Source organism: Amphiura filiformis, chromosome 12, assembly GCF_039555335.1.
Source record: "Amphiura filiformis chromosome 12, Afil_fr2py, whole genome shotgun sequence".
NCBI classification, from domain to species: Eukaryota; Metazoa; Echinodermata; class Ophiuroidea; order Amphilepidida; family Amphiuridae; genus Amphiura; species Amphiura filiformis.
The window spans coordinates 17182550-17206991 of NC_092639.1; the positions used below are offsets into that span (position 1 = coordinate 17182550).

At 34.7% G+C, this 24442-nt stretch overlaps 2 protein-coding genes across 2 annotated transcripts in view; one reads left to right on the forward strand and one right to left on the reverse strand.

The window, feature by feature from the left end:
- The window catches only part of LOC140166669 (protein MMS22-like), a 62500-nt gene extending 47909 nt beyond the window's left edge, over nt 1-14591 (forward strand). Inside the window, exons 29-36 of the mRNA XM_072190167.1 lie at nt 1426-1548; nt 3428-3526; nt 4440-4499; nt 8591-8637; nt 9664-9807; nt 11499-11633; nt 12406-12597; nt 14335-14591. Coding sequence (XP_072046268.1) covers nt 1426-1548; nt 3428-3526; nt 4440-4499; nt 8591-8637; nt 9664-9807; nt 11499-11633; nt 12406-12597; nt 14335-14425 — 891 coding nt within the window. The 3' untranslated portion in view covers nt 14426-14591. The remainder of the gene's footprint in view (nt 1-1425; nt 1549-3427; nt 3527-4439; nt 4500-8590; nt 8638-9663; nt 9808-11498; nt 11634-12405; nt 12598-14334) is intronic.
- Nucleotides 14592-19935: 5344 nt separating this feature from the next.
- The window catches only part of LOC140166670 (uncharacterized), a 140111-nt gene continuing 135604 nt past the window's right edge, over nt 19936-24442 (reverse strand). The window contains exons 62-64 of the mRNA XM_072190168.1: nt 23044-23109; nt 21110-21236; nt 19936-20245 (exon numbers count right to left, since the gene is read on the reverse strand). Of these exons, the coding sequence (XP_072046269.1) occupies nt 20055-20245; nt 21110-21236; nt 23044-23109 (384 nt within the window). The 3' untranslated portion in view covers nt 19936-20054. The remainder of the gene's footprint in view (nt 20246-21109; nt 21237-23043; nt 23110-24442) is intronic.

A 24442-nucleotide genomic window follows, 5' to 3' on the forward strand; every position in this document is an offset into this window, starting at 1 on the left:
ATCAAATTTTTATAATTTGTCATAAAATTTGTGTTATATTGTGATTTTCAAAAGACGAAAATTATTTGATATCAGAAAGACATTCGTATTCAGAATGCAATTCGATATGTCTGATGTGCTCTCATGTCCCACAAAAAATACTGTCGAAACGCAATAAACGCTCATTTTAGATCCCTTAATTAAAGGCCCATTTGGTGATTTGCTCATCCGGACAATTGTAAAAATCATCAAAATTCAGATTTTGGTACTTTGTTATTGTCATAAATGTGTTCACATGTCTACTAGTATCAAAGACATGTATGAAAGACAAAATGAGACATTTAAATCTGTAATTTATATACTATATATATAAATTAGCTATGTGTATTTCAATGGGGCTTCAACTTTGTCAATAATGATGTTTCCTTGTGTTTTTGCCCAAATTTTTGATTTCAGAAATACCTAATGACAATTTTAACAACTTATCCTTCTTTTTAAGGGATTTATACAAAATGTTTTATATACTTTCACTGGGATCACTGAATGGGACTTAATGCATATGTGACCGTACACCACGAATGAGCCGTAAATGTCCTCAATTGTATTCTGTGTTACAGTGTAAAATGGGCATGAAGGTCGTATTCATAGGTACCTCAATTTGGTGCGACGGGTCCCGCATTTGATGTGATACACGTAGCTCTAAATTGCAATACCTATGAATATGACCTTCAGACCCATTTTACACTGTAACTCAATACAATTGAGGACATTTACGGCTCATTCGTGGTGTACGGTCACATATTGTAAATCACTAGATCCCTATTCCAGAACAATACAGAACTAATTTTTTGGGATTAAAAAAAAATTATCCTGTTTTGCCAAATGAAACATAGCTAAATCCTAATCCTTTAGTTAGTCCTCACTGGCAATGAAAGTAAAATTTTAATATTTGGTTAATTTTTGGAAATAAAAAAAACACATTCATTTTTAGGGCATTTTTCGACCTTTTTCGTATTCTGTGACAATCAAGCCCCAAGACTTGAACAGAGACTAATTTCAAGTTATGCATTCTAATGTTTGGAAAACACATTTTCCAATCTTTTTTATAACCAATTAGCAAAAATAATATATAATATTAAAATTATAAGTTAACTCTTACCCTATACTCAAGATTTTGAATGCTACAAGTCTTACATTTTTGTGACTACAATTGTAAGAAAACCTGCAAACTTGCATGTTTTTGGACCATTTTTCCTCAAATTGCAAAAATATTAAAATTTGACTTTTATTACCAGTAGGACTAACTATTAAAGTATTAGGATTTAGCTATGTTTCATTTGGCAAAACAGGATGTTTTTTTAATCAAAAAACATTAGTTCTGTATTTTTCTGGAATGGGGAGTAATACTTACTTGATCCTAACTATTTTCTGTTTGTGTTACTGTAGGGTAAAGCTCAATCACAACTGCCGGATCTTCTGAATGAGTTGGTTCTACCTCATGTGTTGTACAATGCCAAGAAAGTCATGCCATCAAGTATGCAGAATGCAATCAGAGATAACTTACACCTGGTACGTATTGAAGAGGGGAAATCTGTAATAACTTTGAACTTGGTGGATATGGATAATAATAATAATAAATAAATTTCGGAATTTATATAGCGCTTTTTCCAGAGGATTCAAAGCGCTGTAATTTCGCTAACGTGGTGAATCATCACAATCAGATCGCATCAACTAGGCTAGTTGCAGCAGAACCCGGCGCAAACCTATCCGCACTTAGATTGTAACATCCACCCATTTTCTGCAGCTCCCCAAATTCCATTGGGTGAAGGAAGTTTTTGATAACGAAACAACTAATCACCGATTTTGAAAGCAGGAGGAAACCGGAGATCCCGGAGAAAACCTGCGAGAGAGCGAGCATGGATCGGGATAAACCAAATATATAAGCTACGCCAAAAAAGTTTCTTTATGGTTAGGAAATTTACCCACTATTAAAATCTAGCAACTAATTTTGTATGTTTGCTAAATAAATGCTTGCTGGGGATTGTCCTGCGCATTTTGACACCTCAATCACTACCCTACGACACTCCTGAGAAAAGATATGAATGTTTAAGTACCAAGAGGTCGACAAATAAAAATTGCAAAGAAGTCTATTCAATGGTTTTAGAGCTGATTCACTGATCCAAGACAGTTTCATTATTCGCACCTTTTCAATTTCAATGTAAAGCTTTTTCCTTGATGCATGTTGGATATAATCCTTTGCTTATTGTGCAGATGAATGATCAAAGACAAAGGTGAGTGGGTACTAAGACATTTCCGTTTTGAAAGATGGGTTTGGAAAAGAGATTCAAAACAGATCATGATTACAGCCAGGACAGCTGCATTCCTGGAAGCAGAAGGAATTGAGACACTTGAGTGGCCCTCCAGAATCCCTGATCTTAACCCCTAGCCCCTTGGAGAACATTAACAGCTCAAGAGACGAGTCAACAAGGAGATAAAGGCAGATACAACTCTGGTGGGATTGCGTCGCATCGTTATCAACGAGTGGAACAGGATTGAGCAAGGTAACATTCGACGCCTCATTAAGAGCATGAGACGTCGCGTGGCTGCTGTAAGGGAAGCCAATGGTGGACACACAAAGTACTGAAAGACTGGTAAAGAAAGAGATTAATCTCAAGTGAAGTTGGAAGCGGCAGTATGATGCCTGAAATGGGCTCAGCAAGTAAACAAAAAATGTTGTCTGCATGTTTGTTGTTTTTTGTGTTCTTTTATGCTAAAAACTTGAATAGGCCTTTTTGCAATTTTTATTTTTCGACCTTGTGTTACTTAAACATTCATATCTTTTCTCAGGAGTGTCGTAGGGTAGTGATTGAAGTGTCAAAATGCGCAGGACAATCCCCAGCAAGCAATTATTTAGCAAACATACAAAATTAGTCACTAGAATTTAATAGTGGTTAAATTTCCTAACCATAAAGAAACTTTTTTTGCGTAGTGTCCATGTATGTAAAGGCAATTGATTGAGCAATAGCCGATTCAGAAATGTTGAAGCCAAGTCTTAAGAGAAAGGCAACCAAATCTTAATTTGAACTCCAATTGTATGCCAATGCTAAACTCAATGCTCAATTCTCTTAGTTCTGACCCTAATTTTCTTGTTAATCATAACCCTATCCCAAAGCCTTCAGGTGGTATCACTTAGAAATATTTCCTTATTTCCCAAGTAATTTGGTCACCAGTAGCTACTTGCAACACTGCAATAAATTGGCCAAAAATACATACATTGTTGTATTTAATATTTGGGGATGACATCAAAACTCGTCAGGCGGTTGACTGCCTTCTGTCCAGTTTTTGTTGTTCTAAACAATGGAAACAGGGACAGAACCGGGTGGAGCCGGCAGTCAATTTTTGATTTCATCCCTTGCTTACTTAACAACTGAATTTTCTTTTTTGACAGTTTCTGGAAGGTCTAGGTAGCTTAGGATTGGAAAGGGATGAATTTATCCAAAGAAAGCTCCAAGAACTTGTTGTGCAGTACCTCCACAGATTCAATGTGGTAAGAGTTATTACATTTATCATGATTTTGGTCGTGTTTCAAAGATTTGCTATAATCACAAAACATGAAACTTGATCTACCAAGAGTCAAAGCTACAATCATGGAAAATAATGTTGGCACACTTAAAGTGTGTTAACAGCACAAGCTTCCTCTTTTTCCCCAATGCAAAGTACATCACAGCCATGTTTGGGGTTTCATCATAGTTTTTATACATATTATATCCCTGAGTAAATGAAGCCAGGGAAGATGAGAATCTTCTCTGATGAAACCTGCATAAGGCCTAAAAAAAAGTTTTGATTGGCGTAACCCGACCAACCGTAAAAATAGGCCAGACCCTAGACTTTTTTATATTTTTGCAAAAAAATTATATTTTTTTAAAATAAAAAACCTAAAATTAAAAAGAAAAAAAAAAAGAAAAAAAGCAATTTACAGCATAAAATTTGTGTAAATTTGTTTTTTAATTTCAGACCGAAAGACCCTAATTTTTTTTTTTTTATGTTACGCCAATCAAACAATTTTTAGGCCTAACTTTAATACAATGGGCTCTTCCCTCTTACCCTGTTTGGAAGATTAAGGTCATATCTTGTTTGGAAGATTAAGGTCATGTCTTCCATAAGCGGTGTATGGAATTGCCCAATATCAAGACTTATTCAAATGAAGAATGAAAGATGCGGCTATGCATTATACTCGCACATGGCGGCAATGTATGCAAAAAAAGGCAAACTATATACTGGTCCTTAGAATTCCTTTGAACATCTATTGTTAGATGTGCTGTTGCAATACTATGTGAATTTGAGAAGCATGCATATGCTTCTGTAAATTTAATAACTCATCCAGCACAAGATAAATGTTTGGATTAATAATATGTTACTAATTTGTCCAAAATATTGTTTGCTTATTTTTCATTTCAAAGAAACCCAATCCATTGATGTCAGCTACATCAAGCAGTGTATCTGCTAATCATCCTATACTGGTAGGTTGAAATGATCTGGTTTCTCTTTTTTTTCAGCTCATCATCGTCATCATCATCATCTTCATCTTCATCATCTTTTTCATCATCATCATCTTCATCATCTTCATCATCATCTTCATCTTCATCTTCATCTTCATCTTCTTCATCTTCATCTTCTTCATCTTCATCATCTTCTTCATCATCTTCTTCATCTTCTTCATCTTCATCTTCTTCATCTTCATCTTCATCTTCTTCATCTTCATCTTCATCATCATCATCTTCATCATCATCATCATCTTCATCTTCATCTTCATCATCTTCTTCATCTTCATCTTCTTCATCTTCATCTTCATCTTCTTCATCTTCATCTTCATCTTCTTCTTCATCTTCATCTTCATCTTCATCTTCATCTTCATCTTCATCTTCATCTTCATCTTCTTCATCTTCATCTTCATCTTCTTTATCTTCATCTTCTTCATCTTCATCTTCATCATCTTCATCTTCATCTTCATCTTCATCTTCTTCATCTTCATCTTCATCATCTTCATCTTCATCATCTTCATCATCTTCATCTTCTTCATCTTCATCTTCTTCATCTTCATCTTCTTCATCTTCATCTTCATCTTCATCATCATCATCTTCTTCATCTTCATCTTCATCTTCATCTACATCTTCTTCATCTTCATCTTCTTCATCTTCATCTTCATCTTCTTCATCTTCATCATCTTCATCTTCATCTTCATCTTCTTCATCTTCATCTTCTTCATCTTCATCTTCATCATCTTCATCATCATCTTCTTCATCTTCATCTTCATCTTCATCTTCATCATCTTCTTCATCTTCATCTTCATCTTCTTCATCTTCATCTTCATCATCTTCATCTTCTTCATCTTCATCTTCATCATCTTCTTCTTCTTCATCTTCATCATCATCTTCATCTTCATCTTCATCTTCTTCATCTTCATCTTCTTCATCTTCATCTTCATCTTCTTCATCTTCATCTTCTTCATCTTCATCTTCATCTTCTTCATCTTCATCTTCATCTTCTTCATCTTCATCTTCTTCATCTTCATCTTCATCTTCTTCATCTTCTTCATCTTCATCTTCATCTTCATCTTCATCTTCATCATCATCATCTTCTTCATCTTCATCTTCATCTTCATCTTCATCTTCATCTTCATCATCATCATCTTCTTCATCTTCATCTTCATCTTCTTCATCTTCATCATCTTCATCTTCATCTTCTTCATCTTCATCTTCATCTTCATCATCTTCATCTTCATCATCTTCATCATCTTCATCTTCTTCATCTTCATCTTCTTCATCTTCATCTTCTTCATCTTCATCTTCATCTTCATCATCATCATCATCATCTTCTTCATCTTCATCTTCATCTTCATCTACATCTTCTTCATCTTCATCTTCATCTTCATCTTCTTCATCTTCATCTTCATCTTCTTCATCTTCATCTTCTTCATCTTCATCATCTTCATCTTCATCTTCTTCATCTTCATCTTCATCTTCTTCATCTTCATCTTCATCATCTTCATCATCATCTTCTTCATCTTCATCTTCATCTTCATCTTCATCATCTTCTTCATCTTCATCTTCATCTTCTTCATCTTTCATCTTCATCTTCATCTTCTTCATCTTCATCTTCATCTTCTTCTTCTTCATCTTCATCATCATCTTCATCTTCATCTTCTTCATCTTCATCTTCTTCATCTTCATCTTCATCTTCATCTTCATCTTCATCTTCATCATCTTCATCTTCTTCATCTTCATCTTCATCTTCATCTTCTTCATCTTCATCTTCATCTTCTTCTTCATCTTCATCTTCATCTTCATCTTCATCTTCATCTTCATCTTCATGTTCATCTTCTTCATCTTCATCTTCATCTTCTTTATCTTCATCTTCATCATCATCATCTTCATCATCATCATCATCTTCATCTTCATCTTCATCTTCATCATCTTCTTCATCTTCATCTTCTTCATCTTCATCTTCATCTTCTTCATCTTCATCTTCATCTTCTTCTTCATCTTCATCTTCATCTTCATCTTCATCTTCATCTTCATCTTCATGTTCATCTTCTTCATCTTCATCTTCATCTTCTTTATCTTCATCTTCTTCATCTTCATCTTCATCATCTTCATCTTCATCTTCATCTTCATCTTCTTCATCTTCATCTTCATCATCTTCATCTTCATCATCTTCATCATCTTCATCTTCTTCATCTTCATCTTCTTCATCTTCATCTTCTTCATCTTCATCTTCATCTTCATCATCATCATCTTCTTCATCTTCATCTTCATCTTCATCTACATCTTCTTCATCTTCATCTTCATCTTCATCTTCATCTTCATCTTCTTCATCTTCATCATCTTCATCTTCATCTTCATCTTCTTCATCTTCATCTTCTTCATCTTCATCTTCATCATCTTCATCATCATCTTCTTCATCTTCATCTTCATCTTCATCTTCATCATCTTCTTCATCTTCATCTTCATCTTCTTCATCTTCATCTTCATCATCTTCATCTTCTTCATCTTCATCTTCATCATCTTCTTCTTCTTCATCTTCATCATCATCTTCATCTTCATCTTCATCTTCTTCATCTTCATCTTCTTCATCTTCATCTTCATCTTCTTCATCTTCATCTTCTTCATCTTCATCTTCATCTTCTTCATCTTCATCTTCATCTTCTTCATCTTCATCTTCTTCATCTTCATCTTCATCTTCTTCATCTTCATCTTCATCTTCATCTTCATCTTCATCATCATCATCTTCTTCATCTTCATCTTCATCTTCATCTTCATCTTCATCTTCATCATCATCATCTTCTTCATCTTCATCTTCATCTTCTTCATCTTCATCATCTTCATCTTCATCTTCTTCATCTTCATCTTCATCTTCATCATCTTCATCTTCATCATCTTCATCATCTTCATCTTCTTCATCTTCATCTTCTTCATCTTCATCTTCTTCATCTTCATCTTTCATCATCATCATCATCATCTTCTTCATCTTCATCTTCATCTTCATCTCATCTTCTTCATCTTCATCTTCATCTTCATCTTCTTCATCTTCATCTTCATCTTCTTCATCTTCATCTTCTTCATCTTCATCATCTTCATCTTCATCTTCTTCATCTTCATCTTCATCTTCTTCATCTTCATCTTCATCATCTTCATCATCATCTTCTTCATCTTCATCTTCATCTTCATCTTCATCATCTTCTTCATCTTCATCTTCATCTTCTTCATCTTCATCATCTTCATCTTCATCTTCTTCATCTTCATCTTCATCATCTTCTTCTTCTTCATCTTCATCATCATCTTCATCTTCATCTTCTTCATCTTCATCTTCTTCATCTTCATCTTCATCTTCATCTTCATCTTCATCTTCATCATCTTCATCTTCTTCATCTTCATCTTCATCTTCATCTTCATCTTCTTCATCTTCATCTTCTTCATCTTCATCTTCATCTTCTTCATCTTCTTCATCTTCATCTTCATCTTCATCTTCTTCATCTTCTTCATCTTCATCTTCATCTTCATCTTCATCTTCATCTTCTTCATCATCTTCATCTTCATCTTCATCTTCATCTTCATCTTCATCTTCATCTTCATCTTCATCTTCATCTTCTTCATCTTCATCTTCATCATCAACATCATCAACCTTACTGTCATTAAGATTGTCATCCCCATCACTATTGTCATCGTTGTCATCATCATCATCGTATCAACCTCTTCAGTCATCATCATCATCATCATCATCATCATCATCATCATCATCATCATCATGTAACCTCTCTAAGTAAAGATGGTTTGAACAAATAATGTGTTCACTATTCAGTGATTTATGCATCTCTCATGTGGCACAAACAGAGGTTGCCAGTTTTTCTATCACTTTCTGAAAGACATTTAGCAAAGCTAGGGTATTCCAAAGTGTGGATTTCCTAGTCAGATTTTATAATTTTGCTTTTCCCCACCCCATTCAAAATCTTTTTGTTTTTTGAATGTCCATTCTCATGTCATATATTAGCAAAATGTGCACTGAAATTGTTATGTGTATTTTCATCTATATACTTGTGTACCTTTCCATGTAGATTGCACTTCACAAATCCTGCAGTAGGCAGCCGTCTTCCACAGACAGGTAAGTTGTTATCAAATCATCTTGATATATGGACACTTGTTTGATTTTTGTGTAGAATTTGGATCTAGAATCAAGATCAGTCTGGTGATTCAGTGGTTAGCATTGACAGTCACCATGGACAAATCGCGATTGGCAGCCGGTCTAGGCTAGTGAATTTCCGTGTTTTTGTCTGAGGCCATTCACATCCCTGAATGTTAGAGTTATGATGAATTTGGTCAATGTGTCGCAATAATTCCCCTCACATGTGATGTGTTTCAGATACATGACATAAACACATCAAACGAAAGAAGTCCCCCTCTGAAAATTTTGTCATAACATCATAAGTAAAACTTGTACCAATAAAACTTACTTAGAAATAATTATATGATTGTTTACTAAGTGTTTTGTGAAAATGAAAGATGTCCATGACTTCATAGCTGAATGAACCCAAATTGAAGACAAATACTGCCCTTTCCAAAAGTCACAAAGTAGGCCTATGCTTGTTAACTGCAAAGCGTATTGGGACAAGGAATGGAACTGGCCATCTTATAACTCACTGTGCTGAACTCTGCACCAAGGGGATTTGCATGGCTGAATGATCAAGAATCGATACACATTACAGTAAATGTTCACTTGGTGAGGATTTTAAACTGCACTCAAACACATGGGGTTTTCCATTAGTAACAAGCCATGAATCAACTTTTGTGACAAGCATACATGTATGCCTACTTTGTGACTTTTGAAAAGGGCACTTTTTGCCTTCAATTTAGGCTCATTCAGCCCTGAAGTCATGGAAATCTCTCATTTTCACACAGCACTTAGTAAACAGTCATATAATTATTTCAAAGTTAGTTTTATTGGTACAATACGAAACCTTACAATGTTATGACGACATGTTCAGAGGGGGACTTATTTCTTTTGATGTGTTTAGTTAAATGTTTGTTACACTCTTCCAGTTGGATGCAACCTTACAACAAAAACTTGTATCCTCAATCATAAAAAATAGTGAGTATAAATATTGCTTTCCCCCTATTATTCCTCTTGCAGTGCATTTAGGCAATTTATCCTGCGTGTGATCCAGCAGAAGTTTTTAGCTTATCAAGGACAGTCTCCACCTCCACATCTTTCCAATACAGTCTCATTCCTCCAAGAACTCTTCCAGAGAACATCATCAACAGGACAGCTTGTCAGGTTGGTAAACATTTGAAGAGAGGATGTATGTACATACTTTTGTACAGAAAAAAACACACATTTTTTGGTGGTTTCAAACTAAGTTTGGTCAGATGAGGACAAGCATGAAGCAATTTTTGTTTGGCCTAATGTATATTATGTTAAAAAACACAACTTGACAAGCACAGATTTCATACAGGGTGTCATTGAATGCTTTGTACCCATCCATGATAATGGCACAGTATCCATTGAACAATTTTCCTTGTTTATTTTTATTTAATCTTTATTTTGGATGGACATGTTTAACATGATAATATCATTTCCTTAACATTCATAACATAAGACCCACGTATACTATAAACTTGTGCAAGATATTTAACTTAAACATTGTACTGATACAGAATTGTCTTACCAGTTTCAGTTCATTACTTACAGATTGACTTATCTATTTTAAGGCAATTGTAAGTTCCTTCTTAACCCTGGAATTATGGAAAATGTTGGGCCTCACAACTGCTAAATTATTAGTCTAAAGCATATAAAAGTTTACATATTTAGAATGGCAAAGACTTGAATAATCCATATGTGATGTCAAAGTTAGGCAAACATGCTCATGTTTGGAGAAAATCCCCCAAAACACTTTGTTTTTGGCCCAAATATTTTTGGAAAATGTATATTTTCGGACAACGTAACAAAAACATTCTTGAGTAACAATATTTTTCTTATTTTTTTATTTATTAATTCTTAAAAACTAAACAAAAATATCTAGGACCCATTTTTTTGAGTTTTGACCAACTTTGAAAAATTTGTACCAAAAAGGTTAAAAAGGCTTAATTTTGCCCAAAAATCATTTTAAAAAAGCCTGATTTTAGTCCAAATTTCTAATATTTTTCGTGAAGTTGATCAAAATTCAAATAAAGGAAAAAAGCAGGTCCTAGATATTTTTATCTAGTTTAAAAAAATCATGATGAGTACAGTATTGATTTCAAAGGATTCACAACTCAATTATTATATATCTTAATTAAAATAATGTGATAGCAGTTCCTTCCACAAAGTATCTTAAGGGCTGGGGTATGAACGTTTGGACAGTATTTATTGTGGGACATTAGAGCACATCAGACATATCGAATTGCATTCTGAATACGAAGAATGTCATTCTGATATCAAATAATTTTGATTTTTGAAATTGTAATTTAATACACATTTTATGGCAAATCATTAAAATTGATATTTTTGATATTTAACAGTACTTGAAGTAAACTTTATAAATCTGATGATTTATACTTAAAGTGTATGTAGGTGGGATGAAAAGCCGACGATCAATTGAAAATTTTGACCTTTTCGTATTGAAGATATGGATTTTTTTCCCAAAACACCAAAAAAATTAGGTCTTTTGGGAAAAAAATCCATATCTTCAATATGAAAGGTCAAAATTTTCAATTGACCGTCGGCTTTTCCTCCTTGCTACATACACTTTAAGAATATGTCATTAGATTTATATAATTTACTTCGAGGACTGTTATATATCAAAAATTTGAAAAATATCAAATTTTTATAATTTGTCATAAAATTTGTATTATATTGTGATTTTCAAAAATGAAAATTATTCGATAGGTCTGAGGTGCTGTCATGTCCCACAAAAAATACTGTCGAAACGCAATAAACGCTCATTTTAGATCCCTTAATAATGTGACAATATATACTCTCTTCCACAGAGACACAGTATTACTATTAGGCACAGTGTTGGATTATATGTTCCTGTGTAACGTCGCATCAGTGAAGAGACAGATGTCGTCCTTGCTGACTGCCATGATGGATGCATGTAGAAGAGACACACGGGAAACACAAGAGTAAGTTTGTTTGTAGGTGTTTGCCACCAAACGCAGATACCCAACTCTGTGACTGCAAAGGTGGACACATATAAAATTGTAGATGGTCCACAGTTCCTTTCATGTCCAATAGATTAGTATACGAATATCAAATGTTTATGAGTACAATGGTAAGAATATTTTTGTTCAGTGAAATATACAGGCATGAAAATATTCAGTGTTTTAGCTGATTTCTGTGTTTTTGGTTATTGTTTTCAGTGTTTTTAAGCCTATTTCTAATCAAATTCACAGAAAATGGTAAAAAAACATGGTTTTCAGTGCTTTTTTTTTTCCAAGGCCAGTTTTCATGCCTGAGGCTTTGCCGAGTTGAATGGAACAGTTCATATTTCACTGAATTATTCTTTCCATTGAATGAACAAAATCATTCCAATTTTTGTTTTATAGAACTCATAATAAATTCCTTTTCTTCCACTTAATTTTATAAATCATCAGGAAAACAACATAAATTAAACAATATCAAAACTATATTTTTAGAAGCAACACCCACACCTATAATTGGTGAGTTGAGGGGGTCACCATAGCAATCACATTTGTCAGCGTTGCCATGGTAGCTGCGCATGAATGCAATGGAAAATGGACTATTGCACTCGGGCAGAGTGCAATCGCGCAGAGTGTAATAGTTGTTTTGTTAAAAAAACTGCCAGTGTCACCTGAATAGCTGCAGGTGAAGCAATTATAAACCTCTAAATAACTATCACTTATTTATTTCCATTTTCCTATATTTCATTTACAGACAAGAATTGCTGAGTGTTCTGCGCGGTTTCCTCTCCCATCATATTTACGTTCACCAAGGTGCCGTCCTACACTGTCTGGAGTCAGTTGCTATTTTACACCCAGACCTTGTGGTTAAGCTTATTCCAGACTGCTCTAGGATCATAGGACAGAATGAGATTAAGAGAGGAGTAGGTGCAGATAATCAACTCAGGTATGTTTAAAGCCACGATTTCTCCGTGATACGGAAAAACAGAAAAATTCACAGAATTCGGGGTTTGCTTACGGATATTTGAAAATGCCACACAAACTGGTAAAAAAGTGTGTAAAATGTCTAACTTTTGTGTTGATTTGCAAAATAAAACAGAAAAGTGATTATTTAGCAGTAATCAACCATTAAAGAACCCATTCTAGCATTAATTAATTAATCTAGCCTACGATGCAAAATTCTGGCCATACTAGAGTAAAAGGTAAGACAAAACATGTTTGTTTTAACTTTTCAGTGCTTTATAGTGTATCTGACAATTTGAGGCATTGTGGCGCCAGAATTTTTTTTTTCGGGGGGGGGGGGGGGTGAGATTGGGATCACACCACTAAATCAAGTTCCTATTAAAACAGAAAATCACGGAAATCGTCCAATTTGTAACACGGAATTTAAATTTTGTAACACGGAAAAATTGTGGCTTTAGGTATGTTTATCCCCTGCTTGGACAAGCTTGGCCAAAACCAAATTTGATATGTTTGCATGCATTTTTATGGCAATACAAATAGGTTGAGCTAATTTCACCAGGTAATAAGCCAAATCGGCATTAGAAGTTTGCAATGCATTGTGGGACAGTTTTTGCATTTTTAGGACACTTTGTCCTTTGACCTTTCAATTTAAAATTGTTTTTGTGCATACAAAATATAATCAAAAAAGTTTTACTTGAATGAAAACAAATCCAAAAAATATATTTATTATATAAATTAATTATTTAAATATTTTTAATTGTAACATTATTAGAATAATAAAAAAATAAATAATAATTAGAGTAATTTTCCCGAAATGTCAGAGGTCAAAGTGTCCTAAAAGTGCTCTCAAAAACCGGAAGTCACAATGGCGATTGGGCTTATTTACTAAATATGGCACATATACCTATGCCATTTTTCACCCTGATGTGGCAGCTAGGTGGCGATCTGAGCAAACACTAGCAATTTGAAGCTGTGCCCAATGAAATGAGCGCTGATATCACTACCACAGCAGGATGAAAATGGTCAAATATGTGTCTTGGGCGCTTAGTCATTGTGATGGTCACTATGTTAATATATTTAACGTGGCTGTGTATTCTAGACATTGTTTCTTTCGCGAAATTGAGCTTTTTTGAAATGTATTTACTTCGTTATGTTTTTTATAAATACAAGGAAAGAAAATCCAGATTTGTTAACTCTAACTGCTCTATTTTATGGATTTTATTTCACTATTTCACTCGCTTCCGCAATTTAAAAGGAAATAAAATCTTTGTTGTACCATCGGGTACACGACGTTAACAACGCATCGCGCTTTTGTAGTCGCGCAATTTGTTAACGCACAAATATGCTACGCATACGCAACGCTTATCTGCATGCGCGGCGCATCTTATGGAAGCACCACGGAACTGTAAGACGCAGGTCAAATTCTTTTATTTCATGATGGTCTTCATGATTTTATTTAATTTTGTGTTCCAAATTCCACTACAAAGTGACCTGAAAGTACAGGGCTCTTTTAAAAACATATTAAAAAGATTTCACCTTTCCATTTTGCACCATGTCAAAGTGTGCTTAATTAAAAGTATCAGTTGAATACAAGGCGGAAGTAAGTGCATAGTAATAACAAAAACACATACGACCTTCTTGCATTCCAGTGTGCATATGATTTCATTTTAATTTATTATACTAAATTGTGATGTTGATGAAATGATTTTGTTAATTTCAGAAATGCTTATTGTGGTCTCTTATCACACCTTGGAGAAGCTGGGAAACGAGTCATCAACAGGGTGAAAAATGGAGAGGATCTGCTCTTATAGATTCCAACTGATTATCATCAACATGCTGGTTGCCATGGTTGCACAACTTGCACTTATACTTTGGATCAGGCAGCTATTTACTGCCCCTAATTGATGTACATTATTGAGCCCATATCATAATTTTTGCTAGCAACATATTGTTTGCTTGCATTAGAGGCAATATGCCGTGGCTGGTATCTTGACTCTTCCCATATGGGGAGTAGGGTGTGTACACAAATGTAAGCCCTGTACAGGGAGTACCATATATACAAGATTATGAACATTAGCAAAGATACCCTGATGGAAACCATCCAAATGTTAATGGGTAGAGAAGAGACACTGAAGGGATAACAGCAACTCTTATTCTCGATCATGGAATAATGTATTATTTTGTTTATAAAATCAGTTTGTCAATTCAGGATTTCTGATTTTCATCTATTTCTGATTTTCATCTATTTCCATTTTACTTTTGAGAAAAAAAACCACAATGGCAATAATAGAAACCCTATCTGTGACTTGTTGGCTATATTTCAGACACTGTATACGAGACCTCTGGAGGCTATTGTGATTTATATGTCATATTTGTCCCAGCAGCTCGGCTTGGACTCGATCCCCTGTGATGTCTAGCAGAGAGGAAGAATAGGTGTCCAGAACTATGAAGCTGAATTTTCTTGCACTCAGTCACAGAACAATAAGCATTTGATAAAGTAAAGCGCTTTTCCTAGTGCAACAGAAAGTGTGTTTACCTCACTCACTCTTAGCGACCAAGTGTAATGATATCACACATTTTGCATTGTCTGCATTACATATGTGACACAATCAAGGGAAATGAGTCGGATGTCGCTAATATTGATTTTGATTTTGGCAAAGAAAGTGTTAAAATTCTTTTGTTTTTTGTTGTTTTCAGCGATTGATAAAAAAGTCATATCAACATGGGGTTTTCTGTTTCTAAAAGCTCATTTTCGACATTCCCCTTGAACATGTCACATATGTCATAAATGACATCTTCAGCAAGATGTGGCAAAAGTAATTTCCACTTAACTTTGCATTATTTTTCAGCAGTAATCATCATTCAAATTTACTTTTACTACCTTTTTGAGGTGTGATCAATCATGGTGAGCATTTCAAAACATTTGCCCTGAAGATTCAAGAGTTGGGGTGGGGTGGAATATCCTCACACACAAAGCTCAGTTAACATCTACATTCTACAGTCAGTAAGCCAAAAAAATAAGGTACCAGTTACGTTCACCCCTGTATATCCTAAACAAAGACAGATGATATGTCAGCATTTTTTTAGCTCGTTTGTTGAAATTGTTCTAGAAATAAAAACACAATGATCCAAAAACCTAAGAAAGATGACAATTTAAAAGTTTTCTCCATTGCATTTGTACACACCAAGTTCGCGAACAAGAAAACTAGCGCTGTGCTTCCATTGATTAGCACATTAAAACTAATGTCATGCTTTCATTGATTAGAACATGAAAGTGCAAGTTTTGATTTTGTTTCTTCATTAAGTTTTAGATCACTGTTTCTTTAATTCTCAACAAATTTCAACAAATAATCAGAGCTAAAGACTACAGGTATTGTTTAATTTTGACATGTTTGTCTTTATGTAAGATACACAGGTACAACTGGTACCTTTAATTCTTCGGCTTACTGTATTAAGTAGCAATAAACGCTTCATGGGATTTGAATAAAAACTATGTGGTCAAAATTGAGAATGTCAAAAACATGAAAAAAATATTTGAAATTCTGTGAAAGTGATGGCCAAATAAGATGTCAGTACATGGAAATAAGAAATTTCAGGACAATTTTATGCCTTAGAAATTGACATATACACTGCAGAACATTTCAGGCTGCAAATTAATGAAATTTTTTATTCTTCTTGTATAAAATCTTAGCACATAATTCATACAAATTTATTGCAGGTAAAAAGATCTTAAATAACAAATAACATATTTATACAAAACACAGCACAGCACATTCTACAGGTGATTCAATTTCTGTACCTGCTTTGTAAATAAAGCGTGGTTTTTTTTTAAAAACTATGTCAGATAATAAGTGCTAATAACACAATTCCATAAACTGTATCATTTGAACTAATTTCCAAACAAAGGTTAACAATGATTAACTTTTGATATCAAATTTGGTATCAACCTTCAAAGGAAAGTGTATAGAAAATTATTATATGAATTATTTTGCCATAAACTCATCAGACTCTGATTAAATGGGGATGGAACTAGTGGAGACTTTTTAATTTGGCTGTGTTTAGTTTAAAATAACAGGTGGCATCTGACTGGACCAGATAACAAATTTTACCTCGATACATGCATAAGACAATAAATAGTAGTAATCTACAAATAAACTTTGATATATATAGGGATATATAGACTTTTTTTAAATTATAATGGACGGAAGTATAATAGTTTAGAAACATACAACCCTGACTAAGAAAACTAATGAAAAAATATTACACATCTGTATCCACACACTTGAATTTAAATATTGCTAATTTTACATTATTTTACACAATAGAGTGTGCAAAAAAATAAGGTACCAGTTATGTTCATCCCTGTATATCCTAAAACAAAGACAGCCAATAGTTGATACCTGTACTCTTAGGTCTGATTTAAGACCTCATTTGAGGAAATTTGTTGAGAATTAAAGAAATGGTGCCCTACGGAAGGAACCCAATCAAAAGTTGCACTTTCATGCTCTAATCAATGAAAGCACAATGCTAGTTTTTATGTGCTAATCAATGGTAATCACAGTGCTAGTTCTCTTGTTCGAGAAATAGAGCAAACTGCAACTTTTGAACAATTTCAATGAATGAGGTCTTAAATTCGAGCTAAAAGATCCAGCTATTGGCTGCTGGGTCCAATTATCTTTGTTTAGGATATACAGGGGTGAAAATAACTGGTACCTTAATTCTATTGTGCACTGTACAATAATAAATCTGCACTTACTGTGCATAGGTATATAAAGAACATTGAACATAATCACTTCCATTGATGAATTCTTGTTGAGAATACATGCACAAATAACCTACTCATCAGATATACTTCATGTAGGCCTACATGATTGCACCTTTTAAGTATCCAATATCCAGGCTAGATTTCTTTCACTTAAAATCAGGGGTGTCTGTTTATTTTTTTCCTCTCATTTTTTCCTTCTTTCAAAACACAAAATTCTTCCCCCAATAGACACCCCTGTAATGTAATGTAAATTATTTTCAAGGAAACCAGTTTCCCCAGTGTCTCCATTGATTTTGGATTATCACTGTCTTTGCACCTGTTTACACTGATGCTTTACCAGGTTATCCTCACAATATCTGGGCCAATTCCTATAATAAATGTTTGTGAGCCAAAAGTAATCAGGTTTCCTTGATTTTAAGATATTCTCATTAAATAAATGTATATGCTCACATCCAAGGTCTTAGCTAGGATTTGACAAGTGCCTGTTATTTTCACCAAAACTGCAGACATAAACCAGGCCTCTGTCCCTTCTGGTCTTGTTTTGACTTCACAGAACTAATTCAAGCACTATATATAGAATTTACCGTATTCACAGGCATCAGTTTTGCCTGCCAGGAGTAAAATGACGGGTGGACACGATACAAAAGTCAAATCTATTTACACATTTCATATACAATACATTATTATATAGAAAATCAAATTTATTCTCCATATTTTTTTATAAATTATACATTCTCTTGTTCAGAATTTTTCTTTGGTTCACTATGAATTATCAAGGCACTTGATATTGGACGGAATAATGTAAAAATAGACAATCTCTACTTAAGATACGCAAATATATTACATGTAAAAAGTACTATAGCAGTTAACTGTAAGAATATATATTTCCTTTCCAAATTATACATATACTGGACGGAGTAATGCAAGAAAATTGAAAGCTTAAAAAATATACCACATACAGTAAAACCTCTTTATAACGAAATCGGATACAAGAAAAACCCTGTTATAAAGAAGTATTTTTCCAGAACCAAGATTCAAAATTCTTTTTGTTATTTATTGTTTTTACAACCCTGATATAACGAAATTTGGATAATTATAAAGAACTAATTTCTCAGTCCCTGACAACTTCGTTATAATGAGTTTCCACTGTATATTCCTTAGAAATACACTTTGGTTCATCAATGAAGTCCAACTTCTGTAACTTCTCTTCTTTTCAAGCTGCAACATTGCTTTAGCATATAATCACTAAAAAATGCTATACAAAATAAATATTCTTGCATGAATAACACATATTTTGTATATTGGAAGGCTTAACCAAGCCAAAGGTAAGTTTGGTTCTTGGCCTGTTCCATTTCACTCGGTTTTGCCTCGGAAGTCCCAATTTGACATTTTACACCTTTTCAACATTTTTTTTTTACCTTTTGGTTTGTTTAGGCATTCATTTGTATAACAACTCATATAAATTCTTATTACTTAATTTTATAATTCACCAGGACAACAAAATGAAAAAAAAATCTAAAATTGTTTATTTTAGAAGCAACATACCATACCTGTAATTGGCGAGTCCATGTGGTCACCACACTTGAAAGCTAATGCTATATGCACCAGGGAGCACAGAATTTATATTTTCAGGCCTTGCCGTTTGAGGCGAGCGATCGCTCTCGCTCGCCCCCGCTCGATTTCTAGTGAGCGATTTTCCACTCGCCATAGACACTAAATATTCCTCGCTGCGACATCTCCCAAAATCAGCCATTTTGGCATTTAATCGACTTTGTGCCCCCCCCCCCCCCAGCATTAGAAAGTCAAAATTTTAGTGCGCCCAAATAAGTCACATTGTGAAAATTCGATCAATAGCCTAGAATCATGCTAGTCTTTAAAATCTAGACAACAAAGCCTGTATTTTTATGTGGGCTAATTTATCATTTTTTTCACAAAAATTGCTCCTGTCCTTGAGTGTTGTTCAGTTTGAAGTGAGTTACTTTAACAATTACGGGGTGAATCACTCCTGTATTCTTTGAGCCCTGGCGCATGCAGCATAATGATAAACATAATATTCCTATGATATGTGTGAACGCAGTGCACCAAGCACCAAGCACTACTAGATCATGGCATGCAAAAAATAAAACATGCACTCGCTGACGCTAAAAGTAGGACAAATAATCGTTACTAATTGACCACACAAATGACAAGAATCTTTGTACCAAAAAATATTAAATGCAAAAATATGTACAAAAATGTTAAATGCAAAAAATAAAGTTGATTTTGGTATGACAAATAACTAATAATTGTGATTGCAGCACATTTTATAGGCTATTCCAGATGAATTCTCCACCCCCTTGGAAGACGTGAAAAAATGGAAGACTGACATTTTGTGCAATTCCAGCTAGCCGAAATTCTGCAAAAAGCTGATAGTAATTCATTTGATACATGAGAATAAGTCCACAAAGAAAGACCCTATGACAGTGACATTTTGTGTATATTCTGGCTGAATGATGGACAAAATTAAAATTGCTCCAATTCCAGCAGTTCCTTCTTATGAATCCCATATCTCAATGATCCGATGGAAGACATTTACAATTCCATCTGACTGGAAAGGCCCATTATGCGCTCCAAGTCTGATCATGTACAGCTATCACATATCAAATCCAACCTGTTCAAATACCATTTCCATACTTTTACAATTCTGAATGCTCATGTAGGCGGGGTTCTTCTTTAGCACTCCGCCTGCGTCGCCTCCTCCTTCGTCTTGCATCGGGGTAGCTAACCTGGAAGCGTGCATAATCTAACGAGCTAGATACAAACGATGCGCCACCTTTGATGAGACCATGATGACTGTACATACCTTGATCAAGCAACATGGTGGAATCTGCAATAAAATCAATGGACAAGATATGACACATTCTGAAAGCAGCAACAGCTTACAGGTGGCATTTTTTCAAACCAATGCTCTTGTCAACCAAAGATGTAAATTCTCCTGGAACTGTCACCAAAAGACCCTTTATTTTTGCAATTTGATAGCAACTTCTATTCTGCACTGCTTTTATAATCATGGTTGAACAAATTCATCAGGATCGGTAGAGTAAAGTCAATCAAAAGGTCAATAAGAACCTTTTGATTCCTTTTATAATCACTTGCAGTAAACCTTTGACGAGCGTGTATTTTAAGCATACATCGCGTATTTACTGTGTTGGACGCACTTGTCTCTGATGGCTGCTGAGGCGATCTGCTGTTGCCGAGTGGAAATTTATGAATGAGCGCCGTACGCGATGTTAGCTCCGAATTTGCAACATTACAGTAGTCACGCTAGTCAAAGGTTTACTGCAAAATATTATAGTTCTTGTTTCAAATAACAAAGCCATTTAGAACTGGCAAATTGCTCAATAGTCTTGGCTCCTGTGAGCTTTTTTCGACCCTCCACCCAATGACCCCTTAATTTAGGTCCAAAGTCCATCCTAACCAAAGCCATCATTTTTTACCTTTTCCCTCATTGAATACCCTTATTTGGAGGTCTCATTCTTACACATGTATTAAAGTGCCATCCCTCTCCCCCTGGTAATTTGCCAAACTTTCCACAGGCAATGCACTAAACTAAGCCATCGCGCGTCCCTACAATACCTTACTATGCTTATCATAAACTCTGTATCCTATGTAGCCTTCTTAAAATGTTTGTCTCATCCTGTCAGAGCCCCTTAATCTTATCATAAACCTGGTACCCATATAATGTACTTACTGTATCCTTCGGTGTCCATATTAAAATGAGCATCCAAGAGATATTTATGGGTTTGTCTGTCTAATCCAGCTAGCTGCATGTGCTCGGTTATCTCACTATCTGTCAGCGCCAAACCCCAGATCCGTATCTAATGGAAACAATGGAATTAACACAGTTGTGAAGGTACATTCACTCATACTGACTTAAGGGTAGATGCGGTATTGTTGGTCGAAGCAGCCAAAACAATCGATTTTTATTGTCTAAATCAATATATTATTAAAAATAACACTTTGATGTTTTGCAAAAGTTCATTCTACAAATCATATACTTTGAAAACTTGCTTAATTTATTGTTGTTAATGAGTTATGTACATTTTACAAGAGTGTTGTTGTTTCAGCCCTCTTCACAACGTAACTCAAGAACCGCAGCACCTATAAAAGTATAGCTGTGATATTTTAATTCTTCTACACGCTCGCTATGAATTGATCAATGCAATTTTTGCCAAAGCTCACTACCATTCGTAAGATGCTGTGAACTACCAAATCACAACAGTTTAAAATAATTAATAACCTTAAGATTATAAATTGGATGCTAAGAAAAGAGAAAAGACACCTAAAAACTGGAGAGAAAAACACTTATAGTAAGAATAATGGAAACGATCATAACCAATGAAGATTCTTCATGGTACCATGAGTATTGTGGTGTCATCAAGCAAAATCAGTCTGAAGTTGGGGGTATTCAATTTTCTACATTATTGAATAAAGCATTTGCAAAGCGACATTTTGCAAAAACCCCATTGAAATTGAACATTTAGTTCCAAAGATATGAACAGTTGAAGTGTTTCCAAAACATAAGACAGCAAAAGAAATTATCTCCTTTGTTTGGTTGTATCTGAAAATCAATTCTGATTTCTGACTGATTTTGCTTGATCACATCACATATGTGCAGTAGAGTATAATAAGTCATAAATAAAGAAACTAGTTTGCGTCTGTCAATCAAACTCCCCATGGACCATGATGTTATAATTGAAGACTGAATTAAAAAGAATAGTTTACGTTTAATTTGGTCGTCAAATATAGTAGCATGCAAAAGGAAGGTTGATTCATCTGGTGCCTTCAACAGAGAATAGGAATCGCAGAAAATGGCCAATAATGTTGGTACTTTTACAAGCAACTTTTCTAGACATTGTTAACATGGTGCCTTCAGCAAACCAGGTGATATCAGACGTGTGTGTCTCATCTCAAGTTGAGTAACGACTTGTTAAATTTCGCAGTGGCATATTCGAATCGGTGCGATAATGCCATTGCATTACCAGCGTACAGACAAATTGCCCTTCTACGCATGAGTATACATCCCGCAGAATTAGGTTAGGCCTAAAAAAAATTGTTTGATTGGCGTAACCCGACCGACCCTAAAAATAGGCCCGACCCGAAACTTTTTTTCTTAATTTTTTGCAAAAATGAATAAAAAAATCCAAAAAGATTAAAAGAAAAAAAATCATGATTTTCAAAAAAATTAGCGACCGACCTACCCTAATTTTTTTTTTTCATGTTACGCCAATCAAACAATTTTTTTTTAGGCCTTAGCTTGAGTGACTCAAATCTGTTGCTGCGAAATCCAACATTTGACATTATCAAGGGGCATGAGTCGCATGTTAACTGTGGTCGAAAATGAGTATTGCATATGTTTCAAAAGAGGACATTTAGAGCTTTCAGAAACTGAAAACCCCATGTTGATACAGCTTTTCTTTGCTAAGTTACATCAATTTATATAAACAATAATAAAACAAAAGAATTTTAACACTTTCTTTGCCAATATTTCAAAATCAATATTAGCAAGCAACATGCGACTTATTTCAATAGATTGTGTCACATGTCTTAACTTGACACAAGACAGACTCGAGTATCTTTAATTCCAACATTTATTTCAGTTAGAAATGTTCTAGAAACACTCACCTCATCCATAATTCCTTCAAAATAACTGGTAAGATCTCTGCCTATATACAATTCTGTATCATTTACCTGCAATTGAAATAATGTTAAAATAAAAAAAAAAGTGAAAAAACAAAACAAGAAAATCACCAATGACAAAACATGTGCAGAGCACCGTGCCGTATAATGGTACTTCCAAAGTGTACAAAAAAGTTATATAGACAAGCTTAATGCTTACATTGCGCTGTTCGATTTGAAATCCATACACCCCCTATGGAAGACTTGACCTTAATCTCCCACACAAGGAGTGTGAATTTCATATGGGGTTACATGAATTGGTAAATCCATCTGAAATCTACACCCACTTTAGTGGGAGATTAAGGTCATGCCTTCCATACATGTGGGGGGGGGGTGTATGGATTTCGAATGGAATAGCACAGTAGTAATGAGGAGCTGCTCAACTCTACAGTAAGCACAGCCAAAGTTATGAACATTTCCTGCACTCATCATCATAAATGCTCTTCTCGTCAGCAGTTTGACATAACGCCATCAATAATGTTTCTCTAAGTAGGTATCTCTCTCTTGAAAGTTCAGTCGCATTCTTTATGGTTAAGTCTTCTTTGATTTCTTTCAGCTCTTTTTGAATTGCTGATATCCACATTTGGTTTCCCTCATGGTCGTTTTACGTGTCGTTCGTATTCTTGAAGAGCTTGCTTTGCTGGGGTATCATCAGGTAGTCTCAGGAGGTGTCCTAACCAAAGGAGCCACTAAATCAATGCAGCAATTGCTGACAAGTGTACTGAAATTGTTAGTCCCTACCACTAAATTCAAAATCACCACCATGTACTTGCAATTGCATGCACTACAGAGCAATGCAAGTTTTGGCACAGCTACTGTATGTAGTAGTGTTGCTTAGCTGAATTAGAATAATCCAGCACTACATTACATGCTCTAAGTTATTCTAACCAAAAGGCAACGAAAAAAGCCATGTTCTACGGGCCTGACTAACCCATATTTTGTGTAGTGGGATTTTTTTTCTTCACCTGCATGAAATTAAAAACAGCCTTTTTGGCCAAGGTGGATTGATATTGACACATTTGTGAGATTTCTGTTCAAATTTTTCATGCTTTCAGTGATATTCTAAGGATAATTTAGCCTCTTCCATGCTCAAAAAATGTCCCAACCGACCGACCCTACTTGGCAAGTCTGTCCGCCCGTGGAACAGGGAATATTTGTTTATTGCCTATCAATAATCTATAAAGAGCTGATACTGAAACAGGACTAATCACCACCTCAACTAAATAGCCCATTAACCCCATGATAACTACTTGCCGATTGGCCAAAATGAATATTGTGTCCAATTTTGAACCAATCAAGGAGGGTATTAATAAGATCATCTGCAAATGCAAGCCTAGTCATAATT